The sequence below is a fragment of the Colossoma macropomum genome, unplaced genomic scaffold, assembly GCF_904425465.1.
Source record: "Colossoma macropomum unplaced genomic scaffold, Colossoma_macropomum, whole genome shotgun sequence".
NCBI lineage: Eukaryota > Metazoa > Chordata > Actinopteri > Characiformes > Serrasalmidae > Colossoma > Colossoma macropomum.
In genome coordinates this window covers 6,433,240-6,457,768 of record NW_023494794.1, presented here as the reverse complement: position 1 = coordinate 6,457,768, position 24,529 = coordinate 6,433,240, and the positions used below count along the sequence as shown (strand labels likewise).

At 38.2% G+C, this 24,529-nt stretch overlaps 1 protein-coding gene across 2 annotated transcripts in view; it reads left to right on the top strand.

Moving 5' to 3' along the window:
• Nucleotides 1-1,564: 1,564 nt before the first annotated feature.
• The window catches only part of pbx3a (pre-B-cell leukemia homeobox 3a), a 59,601-nt gene continuing 36,636 nt past the window's right edge, over nucleotides 1,565-24,529 (top strand). For both annotated transcript variants that reach the window (XM_036579975.1, XM_036579974.1), the window contains exons 1-2: nucleotides 1,565-2,254; nucleotides 4,602-4,675. In XM_036579975.1, coding sequence (XP_036435868.1) covers nucleotides 2,061-2,254; nucleotides 4,602-4,675 — 268 coding nt within the window. In that variant the 5' untranslated portion in view covers nucleotides 1,565-2,060. The remainder of the gene's footprint in view (nucleotides 2,255-4,601; nucleotides 4,676-24,529) is intronic.

Below are 24,529 nucleotides of genomic sequence, written 5' to 3'. Positions count from 1 at the left end.
AACTATAATTTGGCGGAAGGAATTGTTAACATTAAAACACTACATGCCATGTTCACGCGATAACACACTCCCACTATTCTATTGCTTAATGAAAACATTGTGGTAAATCTGGAAAAATAAGCTTTCTTTAGGGGCTTTTGCCTCACAGTGCCATACATGCACTCCTCTGCCAAAAAAAGTGCTTATAAAAATAGACATTTTAGGCCAAATCCATAGCGCAAAACTTTCATAAAACAATGTATGACATCAGGCAGCATATCTGTAACCATATAATGTAATAACTTTTTGTGAGGGAGCTTTTAGAGGGGTTAAACTGTTCAGGCATCTGGTTCCTATTACCACCACTGTAAACAAATCTGACTCTAGAATGGAGCACTTCAAATCAAACCACTCTGAACGGCTTTTTTAATCTTAACAATTTAATTATCCAGAGATTTTGAATAATTGATGGAACTCCCCTTTAAGGCACTTGGAACAGAATGACTCTTACTTTAGGAGTGTGGTTTTGTGGTTTTCTTTAGATGACATGATCAATGTTCATTATCACCATTATGAGTGTATCATTACACTCTATTAGCTCTCCTGTTGGTGAGTAGAGTATGTTAAGTTCTATGTAGAAGAATTATTTCATCTTTAAATAATTCTCTGCATGGTGGAATGGTTCTTCAGACTGACGAGAATGTGTTGTATATAGTTCTATTTTAAACTTTTTCGAACAAAAAAAAGGGTTCTGCTATTGTTAAAGGCTTGATATCATAAAAATAGAAGTGCTATAAAGAACCAATTTTCCAGTTTTCCATCAGGAACCATTTTACCATGCAAAGAACCATTTAAGTATGAAATGCTTCTATTTAGAACCCTTGAAGAACCATCATTTTGTTTACAAGAATGTACAAGCTTGGCATTGCAGCAATAGCAGAACCCTTTTTGGTGCTATACAGAACCATCTTCGAAAAGGTCCTAATTAGAATCATACACAACACCTTCATCAATCTGAAGAACCATTTAAGCATGAAATGGTTCAATATAGAACTCAGGGTTCTAAATAAACCACTCCCTTTACCAAAGAACCACTTTTTAAAGAGTGTACAAGCTTGGCATCATAACATTAGCAGAACCCTTTTTGGTGCTAGATAGAACCATTTTTGAAAAGGTTCTATATAGAACCATATACAATACATTCTCCATCACTAAAGAACCATTCAAGTATGAAATGGTCCTATGTACAACTTGTGGTTTTAAATAGAAGCATACCCCTCTAAAGATTCACCTTTTTGTACAAGCTTGGCTTCATAACAATAGCAGAAACATTTTGGTGCTGTGTGGAACCATTTTCAAAGAGGTTCTATATAGAACCATACACAACATCTCCATTAATCTGAAGTACCATTTAAGCATGAAATGGGTCTACAAAGAACTTTTTACTAAAGAACCTCTTTTTAAGTGTGAGAATAGCTAACATGCTACAGCCACGAGAGGGCGGAGCCTTTACGTCTAACTGCCAGCCCAATGAGGCAGTGCAACACACGGCTCGCGCGAGAATCACGACCACCGCCACCCGACGCGCGCACCTCTCAGATCCTGTCAGCGTCAGTCATCAGGCGCGTCCGCGGAGCTCGGAGTGTGAGAGAAGCTGAAGAGTCTGTTTCTCCTCCTCCTTCTTCTCTCGGGTACTTCAGCTGAGACTCGGCGCTCTGATGCAGCCTCGCTCTCAGTCTGAGCTGATCCGTCTCTGTCCGGACGCTGCTCGCCTCTCTGGAGGGTCTCAGAGCGGATTTCTTGGATGAAGTTTTGGAGAGGGACCTGTTTGAGGAGGATCACGCGCAGTAAAGCTGAAGCGGGAACTCCTTAGAAAAACAAGTCAGTGGACAGAAGAGGAGGTTGCAGTAGCCAGTCTGCGAATTGGACGCGTCTCTTGTTTTCTGTTGTTTGTTTCCCCATTCTAATCCTACTACTGGTCAGCGTCTGTCCGGACAGCTATTGTACGCACATGCACGCGCTGCCCGTTTGAAACGCCGTCTGTGCATCAGAAGAGCGCATTGATTGCGTTGCGGCACAGCATGGACGAACAGACCCACATCATGCAGTCCCTCGGCGGCGTGACCCTGAGCCGCACGGTGCACGGGGGCATGGCTTTAGCGCCTTCGCTCGACCACCAGGGCTCGGAGGACGACGGAAGAAAGCAGGACATCGGAGACATCCTCCACCAAATAATGGCTATCACGGACCAAAGCCTGGACGAAGCGCAAGCGAAGTTAGTTTATACATCTCCATTCACCCTATAGCTGGAGCTGGGCGATACTGAGGCAGTTCTGGATCACGATATTTTCCAAATATATTCCAGTATCGCGGTTTTCGATGATGTTTAGCCTAAATTAGCATTAATAACCCCGCTAAAAAAAATCATAGAAACAATTAAAAGTTTCAGTTGGTTGCTGTTGGTGAACAATAGCCACTAATGGTATTCTGTGTTTTTCTTATCGGTTGATATCACAGTTTAAAGGGTTCTAATGGCTTAACAGGTGTTCTTGGACTGTGTATTTGATGGCTTCCTAATGGGATACTAGAGGTCTTTAAGTATAACCATTAAGCCAGTTCCCATTAGAAAGCATTAGCATCAGGTTTTAATGGATACTCTCAGCAAAAAGGTTATATTTTACCAAAAATGAAGGCTATTCAACAGATCCCATTTTAACTGACTGCCTAATGTTTTGAATGACCCTATGCCTTAATGTTTATTTTATTAAAATGAATGACTGAACATTTCATTTTATTAAAACCAAAATAATCATGACACTACACACTTAAAAAGATGTTTTTTCAAGCGTTCTTTAATAAAGGCAATGGTTCGATTTAGAACCATGAATTTGCATGTTTAAATGGTTCTTTGCATGGTGAAATCGTTCTTCAGATTGATTGAGAATGTGTTCTGTGTGGTTCGATATAGAACCTTTTTGAAAATGGTTCTATATAGCACATAAATAGGATTCTGCTCTTGTTACAAGCTTGACATCAGAGCAGCAGTAAAACCCTTGTTGGTGCTACATAGAACCATTTTCAAAAGGGGTTTGTGTAAATTCCATGTCTCCATGCAAAGAACCATTTAAGCATGCAAACAGTTTTATATAGAACACATGCTTCTAAGTAGAACTGTTGACTCTGGTCAGTACTTGACTAACAGACACACCTTTGAAAAGTTGTGAACACATAACATCTTATGTTACATCTTGCTTTACAATGACCTGCATGTACCTCTACATCATCTATATATTTAAAAAATACAGTTTAGGCCAAAATCTCATCTCAAAACTACTGTAAAACAATGTCTCAGACATCAGGCAACGCATTCGTAACCATTTCATGTAATAACTTTCTATGAGGGAGATTTAAGAAGCATTAAAAGTTTCAGATGTCTGGTTCCTATCACCACCACTGTGAACAATTCTGACTCTTTCTCTTTCTCTGCAACATAGTATTTCATGTTAGAACTTCTAGAAAGGTTTACATTTTAATGATTTATTCATGCAGAAAATGTCTGAATTTCATGAGTAAAGCACATAAAAGAAAATTAAAAAGTTAAAAACGATCTTGGCAACAGAAACATGGATGGTGTTATGGATGTAACACTCATTATATATGAAATGGCTAAAAATATCACTAAAAGTACACAGCAATGTCCCAGCTTGTCAGTGTCATGATATACTGTTGTAAACGATGTATCTTCCTGCACTAACGCTTGCATTGCTCTCTGTTGTGGTCTAACAGTAATACAATCTCCTTTCAGCCCTAGAAAGATAAAATATTTGGAGCACCACTGCGCTGCATGTCTCATTAAACGGGAATGCCACTGTTTTTTCAAAATTTCTGCATAATTCAGTGGTTGTGATGTAAATAAATTCATTCGGAGTGGTTTGATGTGAAATACTTCACTGTAGAGAAACATGCCAACATGGATTTCTTTACAATGGTGGTGAGAGGAACCAGGGGTCACAATATCTACAGCACAAATATAGCTTTTTTATTTACTATCCAAAATGACCATTTAGCTTACACAAGTTCTTATATGTAATGTTGATGATGGTAAAATAGTGGTAAATTTATTTTCTTTGGGTACTGTTTTGCCTTAAAATGCCTTGGATGTACCTCTCCGGATCTCAAAACTGGGTGAAATAGCTTTTAGAGGCATTAAACTCTTTGATCTGGTTCCTATCACCACCACTGTGAACAATTCTTTCTTGGAAAGTTTGTCTAGAACAGCACATTTTGAATGACTTTTTTCACATCATACTGGTTAAATTATGCAGATATCTGTAAAAATTCCACATTAAGCTGAGCACTGTTTTGCATAGGGTAGCACTATTGGTACCTTTTGATACAGGGCTTTAGTTATAATAAACCAAACCAATAAAGTTCTGTCATGTATGGAATGTAATGTAATGTAATATAATGGATTGACTATCTCGTGGCAAAAAGTGTACTTAGGATCTTTTAACTGTGAATGTTTATTATTAAAATGGTTTCATTGTGAAGTCTGTTAAGTGATATTCCAGTCTTTAAGTTGGCCTAACCAATTTTCCTTTTCTTTTTCTTTTCATCTAAAGAAAACATGGCCTGAACTGTCACAGAATGAAGCCAGCTCTGTTCAGCGTGCTCTGTGAAATCAAAGAGAAAACCGGTAAGTGTCCTTTTAAATAAGAACTTCAAATAAGAACTGCAAAGAACTTCTTACCTGGTGATGCCAATGACACTCATTAAACCACTTAGGCTGTTTGTCTTATCTGTATTTTGAAGGTGGCCTGCTGTTTTTACTTTGCCTTGCTTTTGTTGTTGATGTCCAACAAGTATGGCCTATTAGCTTTTTACCAGCCAGGACAGAAAACTGATTCTCATCTCTCAAATTCTTATTTCATGACCTCAAGCTTGGATTTAACCTTAAATATTTCATAAATCAAAGTTTCAGTTCTCTTGGATTTGATGAATGAAGGTACTTAGCGCCATACAAGGCCAAGTGAGTCTCATTTCTACTCAAGGAGGTCTGGATGCTGCCCACCCACAGTGTAATGGAAGTTTATGGTAAAAATGACGAAACAGTAGTGCACATAAACGTCTACCTTTCATTTATTTATTTCCAGTCAAAACAGGCATTAGGTACAAGTTATTCATTTTCAGGAGATATTTCTGAGGAGATTAGATATTAGGTAATCCATTTGCGTAAGGAAGAGTAACGTAAAAAAAAATAAATGAAAAATAGGAGTTTCTAAAACTAGAGTTTTAAAAAAAAAAATTAAAGGATACAGAGATATTGGGTCTCCTAACAACTATGCAAGAGTTAGTAGACCACCAAAACTGTCCCCATCAGATAAACAGCACTTAAAGCTTTCATCTTTGAGAGAGAGGAGACAGTCAAGCTCCACTTTTGCTTCAGATCTGAAAAAGTCTGCAGGTGTTCCTTTCCATCCTTCCACTGTGAGAAGACAACTCAGTGCTCTGACTCTGAAAAGATGTGCCACTGTCAAGAAGCCGTTATTCAAAAAAAGGGAAATTTGCAAATCAAACAAAGAAGCTGCTGGTATTTTCAGAATGATTGACTGTCCACATTGGTGTCCAGACCTCAACTTCACTGAATGTGTTTGGGATTACTTGATTACAAGAAGCTGAAAATGCAACCAACTTCTAAGACTGAACTTCGGATGTGTGGAAAAATATCCATGCAGATTTCTTTAAAAAAACTGAAGAAAGTCTCCTGAAAAGAACAGCCATTCTTGAAGCTGTACTAAAGACAAAGCATGGAATGAAAAAACTGCATATTATATTGATGTTATATTTAGTTATTAAAGCTTTTGTGTAATTTTCTTTAACATTTATATTTTCTCTTTTTCCTGAAAAATGAATCTTGTACTTAATGCCTGTTTTGACAGAAAATTACATCAGTGAAAGGTGGTCTCTGACCTTTGCACAGCACTGTATGTCCAAAAGTATTTGGACACAGGAGTTCAGTTGTGCACATATAGCTTGTAAAATCTCCATAGAAAAGCATTGCCAATAGAATGAGATGTTCTGGAGCAGCTGCACATTAGCCTAAGGTCACCATTCCCAATGCCAAGCATTGGTTTGTGGGGGAGTAAAGCCCACCGGCCTTGGGCTATGGAGCGGTGGAACTGCATTCTCTATAGTGATGGAGCTTCATCCAGGACCTTTGGGATGAGTTGGAGTAGCAAAGCTAATCACCCAACATCAGTACCTGACCTCACTATTGCTCTTGTGGCTGAATGCAAAAAAAAAAAAATGGAATTTGACAAGACAGAAAAACTAAGATGTCAAATTTACATCTAAAAGTAATGTCACCTTTTAAGCTTGATACCAAGCCTGCTATGCCTTTAAGAGACTTCGGTGACATACTATTCAACTCACTAAACTTGACTGGGATGCTGACACAAGTCAAAGTAACACTAGGCTGGGTCGGCGTTAGAGACTCTGCCTAGAGACTCTGCAATGCTGGCGGGAGGGGAGGGGTTGGAGGTGGGTTCTCCATATCATTGTTTTGCAGTGACAAAACTAGTGAATGGTTATTAGTTTTTGTATTGGATATATTGGTTGGTTGTCAGTAGTCATAAAACCAATTCATATCATGCATTCAAGGTGGGCTCCACCATCTTAATATATGAAGAGATGTAATAGGCCCGAGTATAGCCTTTCAGGTTAGGAAATTTTAAGTTATAAAAAAATTAGTCATCCATTAAACACAATTAGGGTGATGATACAGTATGAAACTGTTGAAAATTTGCCAGGAAAAGGATACATGAGCACAGTGCCCCTACTGGCAATAAAGAGGATGATAAGCGAGACAGAGAGGAACTCAAAGATCACAGTTTCAGAATTGCACAATTTAGTTTCATCTTGGGGTATCAAATTTTCAAATCCACTGTCAGCCATGGCCAGAAGCTTTTTGAGGAGTTCCATGAAAGAAGCCTTATGTGTGGTTATGCACAATAACATCACTTCTGGCAAAAAAGAGACTGCATACATTTGATCTTTGATGCTTTGGGGCTGTTTTGTTGCTGGTGGTCCAGGGACTCTTAGAAAAAGCAATGGCTTGATGAATTCTACTAAATGGCAGGAGATTTTAGCCCAAAATCTATCTGCCTCTGCCAGCAGGCTAAAACTTGGCCATGGATGGATCTTCCAGTAAGATAATGACCCCAAACACACATCAAAATTGATCACACAACACATCAGAATTGGTTGTTAAAACACAAAATCAAAGTTTTCAATGGCCCTCTCGGTCTCCAGATTTGAACCCAAAACATGCTGTGTGTATTGAGGAGGGCAGTGCACCAACGAAAACAAAATCTTGCCTAGGGCCTCTTATAGGCCTCATACTGATACAGTGATAATGCTACTGTCATAAAGCAATTACATACATTAAAAGGCAGAAATAGCCATTTTTGTCTTGGCACTAAGGGGTTAACAGCAGAAGTAAGGAGCAACTAGTTCCATATACTCAGCACTGTATTCATGTAAAATTATAAACTGATAAATTTGTACTTTTCTGAGTATTTTGAATTCTAATTCCTTGGTTTTAATTAATTCCCTGGTCCAGTGTATTTACTGCTTCGTGTTTGGTCACACCTCTCACTGTTGAGCATTCAGTGACATCACAGGGTTACAAAAAGAGAAAAACAGTCAAGGCTCATTGAGGAAACCTGCAAGTGGTTTATTAGTGTGGGCTTGATGTTTTAGCCTGCCTGTTATTTCCTATAATGATTTTACCCAGTCGCATTCATCAGTGTGGATGCCTTCATATTCTTTGTAATTGTAGAATAAACAAGCAATTAAAAAAAAAATTCAGTGGTGGATGTGTGGCTTTTCTTTCCGGCTGTGCATCCAATCGGTCTCTTTTATAAGCCCACTCTTGCAGAGTGTAGTAGGTGGAACTGAATAGCTCAAGGGAGAATACAAAGATCTGAAAGACTTGCGTGGGAAACCCATTACACTCCTCAATGGGAGAAATGGGCCTATATTGTTTATAATGATTATAATTACTTAATATTGCGTTCATCTGTAGTTGTGCTGCTGTCTAGCTGATTTCTTAATGATAAGCACCTCCATTGCAGCATATGACTGAAGTTAAGTTTGCTGTGCATGCTGGGAGTCTGTGTAAACAAAGTCACATATGTAGTATATTGTACTAGGACTGTGCACAATTTGAGCTTGTTTACACCACGCATTAATGTGTGTTTTGTGTCCAGATTGTATGTGAATAAATTTTGCCAGAGCCTGTTTACACTTGCGTCCCCAGTTTGACCAGCTGAGATCCGATTGTACATACTTTTTAACGTTTGCTCTTTTCCTCTGTTACTATAAGAGTGGATAAGCTTGGCCTGGAGACACTTTCAATGGCCTAGTATGCATGAAGGCTCTCGGTTTGGGGCTAACTCCAGCCTTGCGTATCCTCCATGTCTCGTTTTTGTTGTTTATCCTCTCACTTGCTAGTCAGCATTTCCACTGACGTAATTGTAAACAGAATAGCAAAAGTGCATTGTGTTTGCATGAGTTAAATCCAGTCAAGGTCCATCTCTGACCACCTCTGAATGTGGTTTGAGTTTGATCCAATTGTAAAACACTCACAATGCGTCCTGGGGGTGTTTACACCTGGCTTTTCATGCAGTCAATGAAAACCAAACGAGACCCGATCAGCTAAAATGCATGTTAATGAAAGGAGTAAAGAGGGCCTTTGATTCTAGACATTTTCTTGTTTGCTACGAAACTAGCATGTTTCTGCATCCACATTTGCCTCTGGCTTCTTTAAAGAGGATCTGCTAGTAGATAACCTGACTAGAATTAAGACATAGACTATACATGGACAAAAACATCTCTGCACTGTCCATAACTAGGGATGGGACTCAAAAAGAGAGGATCAAAGTGCAGGTTGATCAGTCTCAGGCTCAAAAAACCTAAGCATGATAGCAGCCCCGGGACACAGAGCTACATGTATCAGAACCACACATTCTCCGCACTCACCACAGAACATGTTCAGTTTCAGCTTTCACTCTAACAAAAGTCACTCCACTTTGCGCTATCCTCTAAATGGTGTGCTATCCTGTGAGAACTGTAATCAGTCAAAACAGGTGACAACAGTCAGCCATAATAGGAATGAAACGGCAGTCTGAGTCTCTCTTTGGCAGTGGACAGGGGTCCCTGTAGTCCTCGCAATGTGTTGTTTCATATTTAACATGTTTATTATCTTTGTCTTGGCATCAAGACTAGCAAGCGAATGAAGCATGAGAACGAATGCATTTTTCTTCATATTGACGTGGCTCTGGATATTCCCTACATATGTCTTTTAATATCTGTTGAAATGAGCTTAGAATGTTGTCCCACATGTTTGAGACATTTATTTATTGTGTGTTTCTCATACATACTACATCTGTTTCTCTGTTACAATGTCACGCCAACTGTTATTGCACATCATATAAGAAAAACATGTTCATTCTACTCATAACCAAGAATACACATGTAGATCACATAATGGTAAAGTGACTCTTTCACTAAAGCTTAAAATGACATGCAAAATTGTTGGCAGTTTTGGTAAAGAGTTAATATGTGAAGTATTACAGGAGCACTGTAACAGGCATTGCTTTTCTTAATGCCTGCTGTAATCCAGGTGTTATACACTAAAAACATTGGGCTAACATAAAAATTGGTCAAAACTTAAATATGGCATTTTTCTAAGCAAACATGTTACTGCTATGCTATTTGCTCTTAACATCATGGTAAATCTGCTGGTACGTTTTATGAATCTGGCCCATGTTGAAGGTGATGAGGTCTGCCTCAGCATCCCTTGGCTACAGCCTATGTGCTTGTGAGTGTGTGTGAGTGTGTGTTTACTTGGCATATTGGAAAGAGAAGTTCATAAAATATTATCTTGAGTTATAGCAGATTAGTCACTGGTTCTCACGCTTTATTTCTCGTTTACACATAACTATGTCTCTCTGTTTTATGTCTCTTTAATCATCTCCTGTCACAGCAGCCTCACGAAGTGGAGTTAATTATGCGAGGTATGGATGTAGTGAAGTTTATGTGGAACAACAGCCGTTCTTACCTTTTTAACACCTTTTTAACATCAGCTTTGTTGTGAAGGTTTAGTGCTAGTGTTGTAGTACTCGAGTCCGGTCTCGGTCTTGAGACCATAAACTGGTGTGTCAGTCTTGACGTCATTTGGACTTGGAGTCTTGTCTTGGTGGATGGGAGCTTCCAGGGATTTAAACGATCACTTTTTTTTTCTGAATCACCTTATAAGAAGGCTGATTTGTTAGCTACTGAGTGCTGGACATCATGCTGAAATGAGGAAAGCAGCAAACAGAGTTCTGACAGTTTGACATGTTTCTATAGTTTAGTCTCCAAGTGACTGTTTAGGTCATTGAGTTTTAAAGCTTTATTTGTAACGACCTCTGAGCATCCAGCACAGAGCTGCAGTTATTTGTTTTCAGTTCTGTTTTCATTTAACAATAAAAGTGGGTGTAGATGGATGTAGTTTAGTTTTTTATTTGAATTGAGGTAGTGATTCTCAGTAAGTTTAAGAAAAGAAAGGAAAAGAGTTTGACTTGGACTATATGACAGTAATTTTGTCATATAGTCTAAGTGTATATCTATAATATGTGTATGTATGTATGTATGTATATATATATATATGTGTGTGTGTGTGTGTGTATACATAAGTTTATATAAAATTTTTATATTCTGAAAAAAAAAAAAATCTTAAACTTGTCTCTGCCTTGTCTCAGTCTCGGCCTACTCCTGTCCCTGGTTTTGATTTGGACTCGATCTTGACTCCGACTCAATGTGTCCCGGTCTTGGTCTTGACTCTGACTCTGCTCTAGCAGTCTTGACTACAACACTGTTTAGTACACTCTTGTTTGTAGCATAGCCAGACACTGCTTCCTACTTGTATTAGCCACCTGCTGCAAGATCCAGTTATAAACGATTAACTTCATTTATAAGAGTGCGATAGCTAGCGGTCCACCACGATATGACCGTACTGACTTATAACAGGAGCTTGTGTGACCTCAATTTCAGAAATGCAGTCCACTTCCTGTGGGGGGGCTCTTGTTCTTCAAAATCAAATGTTTAGGACTGAACCACACTGATCCTGCCTGTTGTGTGTGCCATCTGTAGCACTGGTAGTGTCACTTACCACTGTCTCCAGGTTGTTTACGTTTCTAGAGAAATGTTACTATTAGTCAGTGTGGCATGTCTCATCCGTACAGTTCTGAGCAGACAGCAGCTCTGCATTTTTGGAGCATTTATCTACTATTAAATTGTATTATGTATGTATATTTCCTGAATATAACACTGGTAAATGCTTTATCTGTGGCATATCTTTACTATTAAAATAAAAGTTTAAATATTTGAAACCATGTTGTCTGGGGCTTTAAGGCCACCACACATCCAAAAATTAAAATTGTTGTTTTTAATAAAGGTACATCCACCAGCTGACATTCTGAGTCAATGCTTGGCGACGCTCAGCACTGTTCAGTTTCTCAGTGTGGCATTCAGCAATTTGCCATTAATGCATTAAATTAATGCCATATGGAGGCCACAGAACGCCATAGTAGATCTCAGGTGGCTTGATATTTACACAGAGAAAGGCAATCAGTCTTTTAGATAAACAGACTAACGCTAATGGTCTGTTACCTCAGCTACTACTTTGTTAATATCTTAGTCTTTTTTCAACTTCTAAACAGCACGTTTGTGAGGAGGTAGTAAACTGATGTCCGGCCACAGAGGGCTGGTGATTGAGACTAGAGAGTTCTGTTTTCACTTCCAGACCTCATCACTTATTTCCAAAATCCCTCTGTCTTATTTAGGTGTTGTTCTGCATAATACAGACATTGACTTTTGTGAAGAGGTCACATATAAGGGTTTCTTTCTGATGACTCTTCCATGTAGATCATATTTCAGCAAGCAGTGCAGCACCACCACTCCTGTGTCAGCTGAACCTTCCTGTAGGTCTTTACTGTCATATGGGGGTTTTGCTTTGCCTTTCTGCCCAGCATAAGAGCAGTAATATCCAAGATTTTTCTTAGTCTTCCAGATCTTGCCTTGACCTCCACAGTTCCCAAGCTGGAGGCACTTTCATATCTTTTTACAGCCTTACCCTGCTTTTCAGGCATCAGTTAGCTTCATTTTCAGATCCTTAGTCAGCTGCTTAGAGGAGCCTATGACTGTTGAGTGTTAGTACAAAGTTTGAAGAGTTAGAGATGGTCATCAGATGACAGTTCCTATAGACATTTTTTGACCTGGCTTACCAGTCCTAATAAGTCAGGTAAGGCCTAATGAATTAATTAAGTTGTGAGACTGTACAGCTGGAAACGGCTCCCAACTTTTGCCTGTGCTACATTTACTATTTTATTTTTAAGTTAATTAAGTAGAAAGTAACTACACATTAATATTTGTGGGAAAAAATGTTGTTTTTTTAATTGTTTGCTAGAAGGGTAATTTGGCCAGAGGTATCTTTTGCATACAACTGTATACGTATCTATACCCATAAATACAACAAAACAAGAAAAGACAGACAAGTGACAGCAAGCTATTACCCTCCCGTGAGCTTGCCATGTCATCAAAGCAGGCGGAGAAGAAGTCGGTTGCTGTCCTGCCACGACAAGAGACAGAGAGAGAGAGCAAGAAAAAAAATCAATAGTGCAATCTTCCCTGCTCCTATCCTCGCTAGGGGTAATTGAAATGGAAAATCAAATGAGCGGCGAGCAGATAATTGTTTTATCAATATCCTCCTGCCTGCCCTACAAGGGTCAGTGCTGCATGATCACCGAGTGAAGATATGACAAGGACGAAATGTGAAATTGAACAGCTCGGTGCTCATTTATCAGGCCTGACAGTTCAGAGTGACTGGTGTGTAGCAAGGCTGGACACCTCAACTGAATCTTCAGCCCACCACATCCTCTCCTGAAGTTCATTCTGTTTGATTTTGTACTGAGATATTTTAACATGAGTTAATAGAACCTGTCACAAGATAGTCCTAAGACAAGAGGAATTGGAATGGATGTCCCCTGTAAAGAACCCATATCATGGAAAACTGAATTTTTAGCACCGTATACACCGATCAGGCATAACATTATGACCACCTCCTTGTTTCTTCGCTCATTGTCCATTTTATCAGCTCCACTTACTATATAGGTGCACTTTGTAGTTCTACAATTACAGACTGTAGTCCATCTGTTTCTCTGCATACTTTGTTAGCCCCTTTTTTACCCTGTTCTTCAGTGGTCAGGACCCCCATGGACCCTCACAGAGCAGATACTACTTGGGTGGTGGATCATTCTCAGCACTGTAGTAACACTGATGTGGTGCCGGTGTGTTAGTGTGTGTTGTGCAGGATCAGACACAGCAATGCTGCTGGAAATTGAAAAATATTGCAGTCAGTCATTCACACTTGAGAACGCAGCCTCTACTGATGCAGCTGACTGAGTCAGGAGGCTTCTCAGGTGGTACGAGAGGAAGCACAGTGACCATGCTGGTGTCCATGTTAAGCAAATGCTAAACCCAAAAACTGGGCATTCCGCTTCAAAACCAAAGTAGACTACTTCTGATGCTACAGACTAGATTGGGTCTGCTGCATTTTCATTTTGAATCCCTGGCTCAGCTGTTCACTTAAACGGGATAAAGTTAGCATGAATGGCTTGTAGGTCATGTTATTAAGGCTGTCACAATCATGAAAGATGACAGTTAATTGTTATATAAATAATTGTAATTGATGATTTAATTGTCTCCTCTTGTTCATGGTTTGCAACCATTAAAATACAAGCCTAAAGGGGCCAAATTCACCTCACTTGCTAGCAGTGTTAACCTAGTAGCTAACACTCATTGTATAGTCAAATTAATACTTGGCGCACACTCACACAAACGTCTACAGTTACAGAGTTATGTGCAGATTCAAGCTAAGCTACATGTTCTGCACAAGAGTGAAAATATGAGCCAAAAACCCTCATTTTGTTAGCACACATGCTAAAAACATTAGAATTGGCTACATATCAAACCATTAATCTAGCATTACTTGACCTGTTAGAGCACCAAGTTAGATGTTAGAACGTTTGTTTTTCCCATGATGTCTGGGAAAGTCCCATGATGTCTCAATGAATGTCTACTGTTTTCTTTTATTTTTTTTTTTACATTCATTTGCCTCAACTTAACATACCTAATTCGCCTTTTATTTATTTATTTATTTATTATTTTACCTTATATCTAATGAAGAACTGTGACCGAACTGTGATCATATGACCTGGTATACTGCCCGCTACTATTGAATATGCTTGCTGCATACAAACACATGCAGTAATCATGCACACATAGTTTTTTCCTCTTTCTCTGCTACTCTATCACATAAAGATAATTTAGACATGTTTCAGTATGTTAGAAGAGGTTTGATTCCCTTGCTGGTGTCACATTCATGGGAATTTGTTAGGATCCCTACTGGGGTCATATAAAAGTCACATGCATGATTGATAACTGTGGATGTTGGACTGCTTTGATATGAAGAGCAGGAAGAGCATACTAAATCTGTAGCTTTACTCATGTTTGTTTGCTGATGTCTGTTCAGTTGGTATGATGGTCTTATTGCTGCTGTGTACAACTGACCCACTTGAGTGTTTGCTGTATATTAAATAGACAATCATAAAGAATTAGTCTACTTCTCTTTTCCATGCATATTTTTGATTGATGGATAAGCTTTTAAATTTATGGCTTTTCTGACATTTATGGCTAATTTCTTAACTGTGCAAACAACTGCTACACAGTTCACACTACTACTTCAGAGCTACAGAAAAAAAGATACAGAAGTGTCTAATGATGTCCCTTTTGCTGGTCTTTGCATGTTCACATGCATTTTAACACATTTTAACATTGTCAGGAACTATATTTGAAATAATAGAAAATTACTGTGGTACATTTGTGTGGTTTTATGTGCCAAAACAATCATATTTACTCTTAACATGACCATTTTACAACCTCTGTTTATCCCTTAGAATTAAACAGGATGTTTTTGTTGCTATATCTTCAAGACCAATTTAAATTTAAATTGTCAGACCAATATTTAAATTGTCTTTATTCTGATTGGCTGCCCTGTATTGTGTGTCTTTCAAAAGGAATTCTAAACTGAATTGTGTGGCAAGTGGGCCTAACCTGCTGAAGGCTCAATAGATAAATGTATGTAAATACGTTGGTTTTTGTGATATTACAGAAACAGTGAATATAAAAAAGGCAGTTTTCACAGCTTAGTTTTCATATATGCAGTTTATGAACTTGGAACTTTAACAATATTTGTATTTTACATCAAACTCTTTTTAATTATGAAAAGCAAGGAAATAAGGAGTTTTATGTGATATGTGCTCCGTAAAGATAGGTTAAAGTAATGTTTAAGATAAGGTTAGTTGTATATGTATGTATACATATATTTTTTAACCCCTTTTTCACAGTAGCCATAAAAGGCACTTTTATTTTGCACTGTGTGATGTCACAAATGCACTGTGCATTTCTTCTTTTCAGTAATGCTGTATTCCTCTTTTTCTGTAGAGAAGAATGAGATGTCCCCATTTCCATGTTAGAGTTTGATTTCTCCACAGACACCTAGTTAAAAGAATTTCCTGTTCATATACATAGATAAGCACCTTGGTAAGTAAGCATTTATGTGTCAATCTATTTAAAATAAAGGTGGTTAGCAGTTTTGGTTGAACCTGTAAAACAAAGTCTAAAACAGTCCTTCTAATAAATGCAGATGCTAACATACTTCACTTTAGCTGCAGACCTGAGAACTGACAATGGGTGCTTTTCAGAGGGGAAAAAAAACTGTCTCACCTGTACAGTTGCTGTCAGTCTTGGAGCCTTTCATCTTCTGCAGGAGAACAAAGAATGCTTTCAGGTGATGCCAAGAAAAGCAGCAGAGCCAAGGTGAAGTGGTGCATACCTCATCTCCAGTGCAGTATTCACCTTTTATTCGACAGTCTAAACAAAGGCTAGGCATGCAAGAAGTTAAAACCAAACAAACCGTAGACAGTACGTTTAAGTTTAAGCCCCGTCTGAGGTGAAGAAAAGGGCACGTCCATCTTCATATCAAGGAACAAAAAGCGTATGAACAGTATCGTCCTCAAACCTTATAGCTACTGAAGTGAAATAAGTAGTGCATGGAAGAAAACAGTCAAAAACAGAAACACAGGCCCAAAACAAACCCTGTTTCAGTACCAGTTTGAACAAGTCCTCGTCCACTTGGACTCATCATTTCCCCTCGGGGAATCACCAGTGCCATCCTGAAGACTGTTCCATTACTTTATTAGCTGAAATGAAAGGTGTTAGACGAGCCCCTGGAGGGGTCGAGTGAACACCAGTGTTGACTTCAGCAGCAGAACTTGCCCAGAAATCATCGTGACGTGACGCGTTTCCCTTTTCAAACCTGAAAACAATGGCGAACAAAGCTGTTTATAAGCTGAAGCAGTACGCTACTTTAAAATGTTAACATTTCAAAAACCATAAGGTTTGATTTGCTGGGCTGTAAGTTACAAACTACTTCATCTATTATACATGACTGCTGATACAACTTCACTTTCCTCTGCTAGCTGGTTCATTAGCATGCTAAAGGCCACATGGCTAACAAGAACAAAAAGAAGGGCGCTGCACCGCTGTTCTACTCTAAGTTTAGAACCAGACAAAGCAATTACTCACATGTTATGTACGTTATGCTCAAACTTCTTAAAAACGTTTTGTATTGCAAAGTTTGCATGGCTAGCTGATTAGCTTGCTGAGACTAACCTGCTGAGGGCAAGTGCGTTCTTCAGTGTCGCCTCCTCTGCCATGAGTGGCCATTTCTGTAATACAGGTGTGATGCACATCCGAATGGTCAGTCGAAGTGCTTGAGGGTAAGTTAAAAAACAGAATTGAAATGGGCTAAAGTTTTACAGTACATTGCAAAAATCAGAGACCACCCTTCAGAGATCCCCTGAGGAGGTCAGTGTCGGTCTGGTTCTAAACTACTGGTGCAGACAGGTAAAAAGCCCCCTGTCCAGAACCCATGTCCAGGACTCCTAATTTAGTTATACAAAGTAACTTATTTGCTAGGAAAAAAACTGATATGCACTGACTGTTCTGGGTAAGATATGTAATCTCTCTGTATTCACTTGAAATGTGTTACAGTACTGTAAAAATGAACTCTTGATTGCTTTGGTGCTAATTATTTCAAAATTAGAAATATAATTGTGGTTTCAAAATCTATAGGTTGTTGCATTGTTTATGAAGACATGCAAACAGCCAAGTGAGCAGTTGATGCCAGGCCACATTGGGGCTTGATTGGATCAGCTAGTCCTCCCTTCCCCCGCCTTCCACATTCTCATTCATTCTCTGGAGTCTTGGGAAATCACACCAATCAATAGTTCTCGTTCCAGAGAGATGGCTGTATACACACTAAAGAGCACAGGGAGTTCTCAATGCCTCTCTTTCAAATAAATCTTCTTGATCAATCGTGAGAACCAGTGTAAATAATTTATGAGGGGTTCTAGATAGGCCTATAAGGATCCAACAGATTATCAGTGAAAGATAAGGGATGGCATGGGAGTTTTGAGTTTTCTTGCTAGCAAAATTTCTGAACTTTTACAAAACCATGCTAACAGTCAACTAGATGCTGCCAGTGTAATGCATGCTGGGTTTTACGTTTCTCCCCTTAGTGCTTCATAATTGACTGCAGCTGTTTCTCTCACATAGTTGTTGGGAATTCATGTATAACAGTGGCTCGGTTAGAAGAGTAGCCCCCGAAAATATCATTAAGACCTGTACTCAGTAGCTCATTATGGCTGTTCCCTATTGGAACAAGAAGAGGGGATCCAGAGCAGGCGGTGAGAATTCTGCCAGGATTGCATATGGGGAAGGTTAGAACATTCAGAATATGTATGTAAGCCAAGGGCAGTCTCTGCATGTGTGGTCTCCTTTGTCATTAATGATCAGTCCAGCCTCTAATCCAATCCAGGCATTAGGCAAGACCACCCACAGGACGTACATAAGCTTAGTGTTTGCGCAGCACTCAAATTACGGTATTTGGCTCAAGTACGTTGCTGGTCCTACATATCACTCATTAGCATTTGATCTAATTCTGGGTGTATGGATGTTACTGTAAGCTACAATTAGCATTGCATTGAGAGCTGTCAGACGTTGTACATTGGTTGGTATTTAAGGATGATATGTCCCTGAACAGTGGCCAAGATTCCGATTAGCAAAACTAATGTGTCTTTCCACAGAAGTCTGCCATCATTAACAGGGTATTATGGAGTAGCAAGAGGGATTAAGGGAAAAGCACAGGTTTGTTGGCTAGTAATCAAACCTGACACTTACAGGCAGTGATGGAATGGGTAATGGGGAGGGTCAGGTAAGGTTGGACAGTATCCACTTGTTTCATACCTTCAAACCAACTAATATTAACGTGTTAATATTACCTGGGGCAGGTTTTCAGGCCAGTGTTCAATAAATGTGACTGTCTATCTACCAATTGTTAAATGTTAAACAGTGCTGCTAACTATGAAAGAGGAGCTGGTTAGTTGTAGCTCAGCTAGCTTGACAACAGCTCTGCTCACCTCAGAACTTTTTTGGTTCTGGCTAACTGAAGCTCTGACAGGTTGAGATGGTGATGATTCAAGTCAGACATGGTGAAGTCAAGCAAAATTAAACCTGTTCCGCGGTGTTTGGACTTGTACCCTGATCAGCTAACTTAACGGTAGCTTAGCGAATAGGCTGCAGACCAAACACCCTGCTAAAAAAACAGTTTAGACCAACATGAATGTGCAACACACCATTAGAACAAGGCAGGGCAGTGCAACACACCACAGTACAAGTTTGATTCTGACAATCTGGTGTTCTGCTATAACAAGATTAAATGATAAAAAGCTTGGTTCCAGCTAACTGATGCTGAAATGATGCCTGACGTCAGAGGATAACTGTGAACGCAAGGTCAAGTGACTGATGTTAGAGTGAAAGCTGAAATTGATCTGCCAGTCAGTGAGCCCTCTAAAATATGATTGTTTGGATTGTATTTAGGCATTCAGATGTCGAGTTTTTTCATTTTTAAATACCGGTATAATTTTTAAATACCTTGTTACAGTTATATGGCCCAACCTTAGATTGAGAAGAACTCTGAATTCATTTGATTACTGTGGACTAACCTATGTATATATTGAATGCAAATTTTTGGGCCTAATATTTTGTTGATTTTTTTAAAAGTCAGATAAACACAACATTTGCTGCAAACAAAAACAGCAACATTAATGCACAGTTACTTTATATTTGGTTAACTTCAAATATAGAAAAAATAAATAACTGTGGCATGGTCACTTTAACGCTTTTGCTGTCACATGGGGATTTTGCTTTGCCTTTCTGGCCAGCATGTGAGGGGTTGTAGCGGAGAGTTCTTGGTTTTCCAGATTTTGTCTGGACTTCAGCAGTTTTCCCTAGCTGCCATTTCTTAATAATGTTTCAGACAGTGAAATTGCAAGCTGGAAGCATTTTGATATTTTCTAAAGTTTGCTTTAATCAGCTTCATTCTCAGCCAACAGATTAGAGAAGTCCAGTTGTTGAGTGTTAAAACAAGGTTTGAAAGGTCAAATTAGTGTTTCTGCTCTCTCTCTCTCTCTCTCTCTCTCTCTTTCTCTCTCTCTATATATATCTATCTATCTATCTATCTATCTATCTCTCTCTCTTTCTATATATATATATATACATATATATATATATATATATATATATATATATATATATATATATATATATATATGTGGTGGGGGGGATCTTGTCTGCCACTGCTGCTGAAAAAAAAATCCTAGAAGAAACACTGGTAATAATCTATTGTGCTCAGGAACTGTCATCTGCTCACAATTCCTAATGACAATTGTTCACCTGCTTAACAAGTCAATTAAGGCCTAAAGAGTTAATCAAGTTCTGAGACCTTACAGCTGGAAGGCTGTCCAATCTTTTGCTCTCGAGAGGGGGAGAGAGAGAGAGAGAGAGAGAGAAATAACAAGCAGTGTTAAGTTTTAGAAAAAGTAGTTAACTAAACTAATTTGTAGTGTTGTAACCAAAACCACTAGAGGCGAGTCAGAGACAAGACCAAGACCTGGACATGCAATTCAAGTTAAGACTTATTTTTTAGAACAGAATAATTAAAAGAAGTGAGGGACAAAAACATATTTACAGTTCATTGTACAACCATTGTTCATTATACGTGATATGTTAATAAATAATGTTATAATATATTTTGTAAAATATAACATTAAATAATGTACAGCCTAAAATTATTATTAGCAATTATTATTATTATATTAAAGTCTTAGTCCAACTGTGCATTGTAACTTTTGGAAGGTTATTCTCTGTGCCTTCTTCTCTAAAACTTATTTAGAATCAACTGAATATGAACCAAACAACATGCAACCATTTTTATTATTAAATGAAAACATAGTAATAATAACATTCTGATCTGCCCTCAGGGGATGCTTGAATTTTGGAACCGATGAACATCAACAAACAAATAATACCCAGTTAAGCCATCATGGAAAGATCGATTAGATCCTCAACCAGCAGAACATATTTGAACATATAAACATGTAGAGAAAGGACTGTTTTATACTGTTTGAAGGTTTTGTTGATATTCAGTAATGATAGAAAAAAGTTCTGTTTCCAGTTACCTCAGACAGAGGCATCACACGCGTCTGATCTCGAGAACAGCTTCTGAGTCTATTTTACCCCAAGCCTGAGACAAGACTGAGTCCAACTAATGCCAAGACCAAGATGAGACAGTTCATTTATGCTGTTGAGAATGGACTTGAGCACTACTATACTACTGATTTAAACACAGTGGTTAACTAGCCTTCCTCTGCTAAGTCACCTAATAATAATTCAGTCATTAGCAGTTTGCAGAAATAAGATTAAGTACTGGATTTGCTGTTGCCTTTTTTTTGGTGAAAGTGATGTCTTGTCTTGTCTAGTATTTCTGTGTAGCAAAGAAACAGGCTGGGATGGGCCGGTCAGCTTCATGTAACTCCCAGTCTGAAAAAACTGAATGCACTTCTAAGAAGATTTCATAACACTGTCACAGTAAATCTCCATGAGGCTGTTGTAGCCCAGTGTAAATCTTTATTTTACAACAGGCTATCAGCCAATCTGGTGATGCTCAGAAGTGGGTTGTAACTAGTTCTGTTTACTCAGTCACAGTCATATACAAAAGCTTGAACACCCCTGCTCAGATTACGTTTTATTGATTTTATTGATGTCTTTCAGAGAACACACTTAAATATGACATTTTTTGGCAAATCTTAGTGCACAGTTGCTATTTATCTGCTTTATCTGAGTTTAATATAGTGTTTATGTGTTAAGTGTGCTCTCTGTAGAGGTTGTTAACTTATTTTCACTTAGAAAAGCCATAAGACATGTAATTTGACCAGCCGCACCCAAACCTTTGCTTACAACAATTTTGATGGACTGTGGATTTTTTAAATAAGACCTTTACATCTGATCAAGTACATTTGTGAGGAAAGAAATGGACTTTTTACTCAGTTACATTTTGATTAATTAGTTACATTAGTACATTTATTACTAATGCATTTAATACATTAGTTACTATTTTTTGTTTGTTTCATTTCATTATGTTTTGTTTGGAGGGAGCATATGTATTGCTTTGTAATTGATAACTCTTCTCTCTTTATGGTTTAACAGTTGATTTTAGGCCCAGGGGTGGATTTAGTGATAGTGGGGCTCTAGACAAAAGGAATGGGGCCCTCTGGATGAACATTTTAAATTAGTTGATGCTCTGGGCTCCCGAGTAACGCAACCATCTACACTGCAAAAAATGATATATTGGCAAGTGAATTCATCTCAAATCTAGTCAATATATCTAGTATTACTAATTTTGAGATTGTATTTTTTTAACTCATTCATAGACATTTAGACATTTTAGTCATTTCACTAAGCGAGATTATCTCACTATATCAGTAGATCATTTTGCTTGTTTTCAGAAATATGCTCAGAACAAGCTAAATGATCTGCCAATGTAGTGAGACAATTTGGTACAGACTCACGTAGAAGTGATAAGTAATGAGTACTTTTCTCCAGGAAGTAGTAAGTAATGTAATCCCATTATAGTTTGAGGAAAATTAATTGGTCGTATAGATTACGTTTTTTGACTGATTACTCCAACACTGGAGCTGTCTATACTGAGATTAATAGGGATGTGGGAAGTGGGGGTGCTGCCACAGTCTCAGTGTTAAGATTTCAGGGTTGGTTAATTGCAACTGCTAAAAAAAATATAAAAGATCTGAACATGAAATGAATTTAAACATAGTAAAGACCTATATGCGCTTGTTTTAGTGTGGAGTTTGTATTTCTGTGTTTTACTCATGTATTTTAGAAAGCTGCAGTAGCTGCACTGTTTACATTTAACAGTATATGTTCATTACAGTGAAGAGAAATGCTTCCCTTGCCCACTGCTGGGTAGCTTTGGGGGCACGTCACTAAAACACATGCAGGTTGAGGTGCAAAGAGGGAAAGTGTGTGCAGAGCTGTAGGCCATTTCTGAGCCCCAAAGCTGCCTAATGTTGTTTTGACAAAAACCTTAATGATGTTCTGCGCTTTGAATCAACTGTTATAGCTCCTGCTTGGTGTGTTTGAGGGTGTTACTGTGGGTGTGACATGAATGGTTACTGTACCACACATCAACAGTCTGATGGGACGTAACTCAACTCATTTACCTAAAGTAAGTTGTTTTATGGAAAGGTACTTTCACTGTTACTTGTGTCATTTTTTCACCAGTGTAATAATACTTTTACTCGTGTATAGGTTTAGGCTACTCTGCCTAATTCTGCTGTATTGTATTTATTAAAAAAAGGCTTTTCTATTTGGGAGGCAAGTACTGTACCTTTTGTAGCCTAGCTACAAGCATAGCTGGCAGCATGAGAGAATAGGACACCAGTGCCATTTCATTTGTTGGCTGTCACTTATGTAGTTTCTGAGGGTTTATATACATATTAACAATTTGTACAATAAATGCACAGCTAGTATAAGATGAGATAAAGTGAAATGCACCTGTTCATATTACCGTTGTACCCAAAACCATATTGTTTAATCTGAGTGTGACTGAGACAGATCCTCATATTCATTTTGTTAGAGCTTATGTAAAGTGTAACTCGCACAGTGTGCGTTTACCAGAGCTGTACCTTAAGAAGTAAAAGGTGCAGATGGTGTTTTTTTTTCAACGGGTGGATGTAACAATAGATCTGTAACCATGTAGAAAATGTGCTGTCTCCTCTATCAGGGTGTTGTTATAGCTGTAATTATTAAGAACTTCACTCCTAATGCCCTGCTACTTAATCAGAGGCTGACACACTGACAGCAGAACTGTAAGCACCCTTCTTGCTACCCTGTCACTCCGTATCCCCCAATTAACACATAAACCCTAATTATCCACACCGGTTGCCATGGTAGAGTCTTGGCAGAAAGCTAGGCTGTGTGTGTGTGTCTGAAGCACACTGAGTTTGACATGCTTTGGTGTTTGTCAGTTGTAGGAGAAGGCACTGTTGACAGAGGGCACATGAGGATTCAACCAGTTTCAACATACACAAAGGAAACGGCATATCGGCATAAGCATAAAAACATATATGGAAATAAATATGGATGATTCTACTTAATTAGTTCAAATTGCAGTCCGACAGTTTAAAAAAAGTATTCAGACCTTAGATATTTACACACATTTTTTTATGATCTACTTAAACCCAAGGCATTACTAGCATTAATGGAGTCAGTAATAAGCTAAATATATTTAAACTCATCATTTATAAGGTTCTTTCTCTTCAAAGTGTGGCTGTCCTGAACAAATTTCAACTTGTGGAAATAATATTTACATTTTTTGTATTCTTTTATTTTTTTTTATTGTTTTGATTTGAAGTGAAGTTAGAAGATCAAATTAAGTAAAAAATAAACTTTTTGCAAAAAAGCTGTCCCACTGTATTGAAGTAAATGTGTCCTAAAGTCTGAAAATCAGTTTGTAACATTAAGAACTGTCCCTACCATAATTTTTTTTGTTTTAATGCATTTTTTATATTTTATGTGTATACAAAGCTCTGTTTGCTAGTCATATACCATCTAGTGTTTTTCAGTTCTGCTCAAAAATAGCAACATTTGTTACTACCAAAACACCCACTAAACCAGTAAAGTTTCGGTTAGAGATGTGCCGATACTACTTTTCACTTCTAATACTTAGAGTATCAGCTGATACCTAGTACTAGTACTGGTACTAACTCAATCTAACCTAACTAGCTTAAGTCCTGATGTTTATACGATTCCATTTTTAAAATATTTTACTTTGGTAAAAGCTGTGTTCTATCTTACTAATAAAACATATCAAGTTTGAATGAATGGCATTTACATATTGGATTTTATATCTATAAACACATACATATATAGCCATTTCAGATGCTTTAAACTAACTATTTTTGTTTAT